The sequence below is a fragment of the Branchiostoma belcheri genome, unplaced genomic scaffold, assembly GCF_001625305.1.
Source record: "Branchiostoma belcheri isolate BF01 breed outbred unplaced genomic scaffold, Haploidv18h27 scaffold44, whole genome shotgun sequence".
NCBI classification, from domain to species: Eukaryota; Metazoa; Chordata; class Leptocardii; order Amphioxiformes; family Branchiostomatidae; genus Branchiostoma; species Branchiostoma belcheri.
This window is the reverse complement of record NW_017804065.1, coordinates 2,232,475-2,236,348: the sequence shown is the minus strand read 5'-3', so window position 1 is coordinate 2,236,348 and position 3,874 is coordinate 2,232,475. Positions and strand designations below refer to the sequence as shown.

Genomic DNA, 3,874 nt, shown 5'->3' with positions numbered 1-3,874 from the left:
GAGCGACACTACAGATGTTCGCGACGTGCATGTTGGTCAGCGTTTGCAACGGGAAGGCAGCGAGCACGTTCTTCGGCACGGCCTTTTCTTTACGTTTGCGCCGAATGTCGAGTGAGAAGCGGCCCGGGCCTTTCTTCTTCTTCTTCTGCGACGGGTCTCGCTGCAGATTCCCGAGAACGGAGTTGCTCCTGTCCACGCTGACGACGATCGAGGCCCGCATGTTCTGAACCGTCTGAAGCGGCAGGGCTGCGGCCGTGTATTTACGGGCAGTCTGTTTACGTTTGCGCCGAATGCCAAATGAAAGACGGCTTGTATCTTCGTTGTTTCTTGAGCGACCTTCCTCGAGACGCCCGTCAACGGTAGGATTGCTCTGGTCAGCGCCTGGTGTAGTTTGACGCTTCTCGGTCACTGCTGGCACGGGCGGGGCGGCCGCCATGCTATTGAGGCCGGCCTGTCGCCGCTTGTTGCACCGACTGACACATCTGATGAGGAAGGCGACTAACAAGGTGATCAGGACACCGCCGAGGATGCTGGCTGTGATTCCTACAGAACAACAGAAACACAGTAGACTTAGTATGATTGTGTTGGTTATTACCTGCATGAAAAATGGAGGTATTATTACCTCCATGAAAAATGGAGGTATTGTTTTTGGCGTGTCTGTGTGTGTTTGTGCCTGTCTGTGTGTCTGTCTGTTTGTTTCCACACATTTGTAGCCATCATAACTTCAGAACGCCTTTATGGATTGTAATGATATTTGGTATGCTGGTAAGTCTTAGGAAGATAAAGACTCATATATTTCATGGAGTTATGAGATCTCCGAATTCTTGTTTTTGGTGTGTGTGTGTGTTAGTGTGTGTGTGTGTGTGTGTGTCTGTCTGTCTGTCTGTGTTCGTGTGTGTGTGTGTGTGCGTGCGTGTGTGTGTGTGTGTGTGTGTTTCCGCATTTGTAGTCAGCCTAACTTCATAACGTCCTTATAGATTGTGATGATATTTGGTATGCTGGTAAGTCTTCGGAAGACAAAGGTCAAGGTCAAATGTGGGCCTTTTGGTGGGTGACCTTGGTACTGCAGCAGAAATTCCGGTTTATGTATCTTTTGTCCTGAACATGCTATGGTCTTGACTTTTTGGTGACAAATAGCTTTTCTTGTCAGAAATAATTGGTGTGGTCGTGTGGCGTAAGGACATAGTGCTCGACTCGAAACCAAGAGGTTCCGTGTTCGAGTCCTGACATGCCACCGATCTTGTGCCCCTAGGAAAGGCACTTAACACGACTTACTTCATCACTTAACTCAAGTGAAAATGAGTAATGTCTGTCATGTATGTGTGGACCACAACAACAGCAACAGCTGCCTTTGTCAGACGTGTATTGTATTGTTACAATTTCAATAAATCAAATCAAATCCGCATCCAGAAGTACTTAAATAGACTCACCTTTCCAAAAAGGAGAAAATTCAGAAGTGCTGACAGTGGTTCTCTCCCTGCTGTTGGTAGCTAGTGTTGAAGGCACTGTCTCCACTGATGCCTTCTGGTATTCATGAATCCCCATCCTAACCGGAGACGAAGCTTTTTCTGGATTTCTCGAATGTTTTGGAGATGCACTACACGTCGGTAGAGTGACGTTTCGTAGGGTCTTCCCTCTCAGTTCTTGCGGTGATTCACATCTAAGTGTCAGTTGTTGAACAACGAGCTTAGTATCCCATTGAAACCAGTCCAGGATGACCGGGACGCCGCTCGGGTTGGACTTGCAGTTGGCCAACATGCACCTCCTCACCCGAGCGAGAGGAGCGTCCACACAGCCTTCGTGTCGGTGTTCCCACACACATCGCCGAAAACGTGCGATCCACTGGATCTTACAGTCACAGAGGAAAGGATTCTGCGATATACACAGAAAGAAGTTCCACCGCTGCGGCTTCAGTCCGTTTAGAAAAGTTTCGGGAATCGTGGCGATGCGGTTACCTTCAAGATCAAGATAGGTCAAGTTCTGAGGGAAGTCCACGTAGGCGTCAACCTTTGAAACTTCGTTGTTCTTCAGTATCAAAATCTTGATCCGTGAGATATTGCGAAACGACAACCACGGGAATTCTGACAAACGATTGTGGGACAGATCCAAATGAGTCAGTGCCGGCATTTGTGGTATATATTTCAGCTCTTCGATGTCGTTAAATTGTAGCAGGAGCACTCCTAGTGTGCGAAACGAAGGCACGTTGTCCGGTATGGTCTTCAACTTTGGCGACTGATTCGCGCAGTTACCGTACGGCCAACACGTCTTGGCGGCGTGGACGTTGGTTAGGGTGGATAAAAGTACAAGGGAAACGGCGAGAATCATGTCGGCTGATGTCGCTGATTTGCGCCGCTATCAAAAGAAGGAAGCTTCAGGCTCACCACATCCAGGCCTTCATTTCAGATGTGACTTCCATCTCCAACAGTGTGAAAATCATGTGGGGTCGTGTGGCGTTCAGGCTCGACTCGGAACCAAGGGGTCCCGGGTTCGAGTCCTGACTTGTCACCGATCTTGTGCCCTTGGGAAAAAGCACTTTACACGACTTTCTTCACTTAACTCAAGTGAAAATGAGTATTGTCTTGTCCTGTATTCGTCCTCTGCGTTGGTGGCGGCATAAACTAAGTTGATATCGTAACTTGGTGTGCTATCACAACGTCTAGTCATGAAATGTTGGAATATAAATAAAAAAATAACAGTGTGAAAATCTGCAACCACGACAGCCACTCCCACAGAAACGCACGGCTTTGCGTTTCTAATGTTTCTCTCAATGTTGAGAAAAAAGTGTCGTAAATTTTTGCCTTCTGGTCTGCAGAACTTTCTGGTCAGCGACGTTGAATGGCAGCAAGGTCGTACACACGAGTAGCCAATCCCCCGTCTCGGTATCTTCTGGTATCAGGAGCCCATCTACATGTATGTTGCAGGCATTTTCCCCTGTCTCCTATATCAGCAAGCCACATGCAGATTACATTTTATAGAGCCAATAATCTAGACTTACAGCTTCCGTCAGTACACTGCTTTGTGGTCTATCAGTGGCAGGGTTGAAGCGGTCGGTAGGATGAGGTCCTCACAATAAGCCTTCTGAGAGGCGAGGACTGTTTGGTTTTTCTGTTTTTTGATGATAGGAACATGGGTCGTGATCGCCCCCGTGTATTTTACTGCATATTTCTGTTTCAACATTTGATTTCAGACCCAAAAGTAATCAGCTTCCCTGCATGTATTCGCCATATTATTGTCTCGTTGCCGGTATCAGAAGATTAAAGTTATAAACCGGCCCGTAACATAAGCGTTGTCTGTTTGATATGATAATGTAACTTAGCTCCCAACAGCTCATGTTTCTGAGTAAAGCTAGCGCCACACAGGCGACGACCTTCGATTGTATTTTTTTTTTTTTTGGTAGCTGGAAGGTAAGAAAATCTTAAAGCTCCATTGTATAACATTAGGACGAAACAAAAATAAATTTTCTGGTCATTTTTTAAATAAAGTACAGTTGAATCAACCCTCCTCCATTGCATATGTGCATATTCCATGTTTGTTTTCATTCTGGTGCATGGTTTGTGGTGGTACCACATACTGAATGCACCTCGTGTGGACCGTTTTAGCGCCAATCATAAATGTCAGAAATGTAATCAATAAAATCATTGCACAAATATATGCTGAAAAGTGGAAGGAAATAAAAATCACACAAAGGTTTTTCTCAATTGAAATATTTCAATTTTTGTTGTGAAAATGTTTAATAGTGCCCTTTAAAATCACTTTGGGCCGATCTCGATTACATAACTTGTACCGTCTGACCTGTACATGTCATCTAGAGGTCGATGACTCGTCGAGTGAGTTGTGTTCCTGTCGTGTGCATGCCGTAGCCAGGATTTTGAGT

General features: G+C 45.9%; 1 protein-coding gene across 1 annotated transcript in view; it reads right to left on the bottom strand.

The window, feature by feature from the left end:
* LOC109478445 overlaps positions 1–2,385 on the bottom strand; it is a 2,923-nt gene extending 538 nt beyond the window's left edge. The window contains exons 1-2 of the mRNA XM_019779977.1: positions 1,431–2,385; positions 102–543 (exon numbers count right to left, since the gene is read on the bottom strand). Of these exons, the coding sequence (XP_019635536.1) occupies positions 102–543; positions 1,431–2,325 (1,337 nt within the window). The 5' untranslated portion in view covers positions 2,326–2,385. The remainder of the gene's footprint in view (positions 1–101; positions 544–1,430) is intronic.
* Between the last annotated feature and the right edge of the window lie 1,489 nt (positions 2,386–3,874).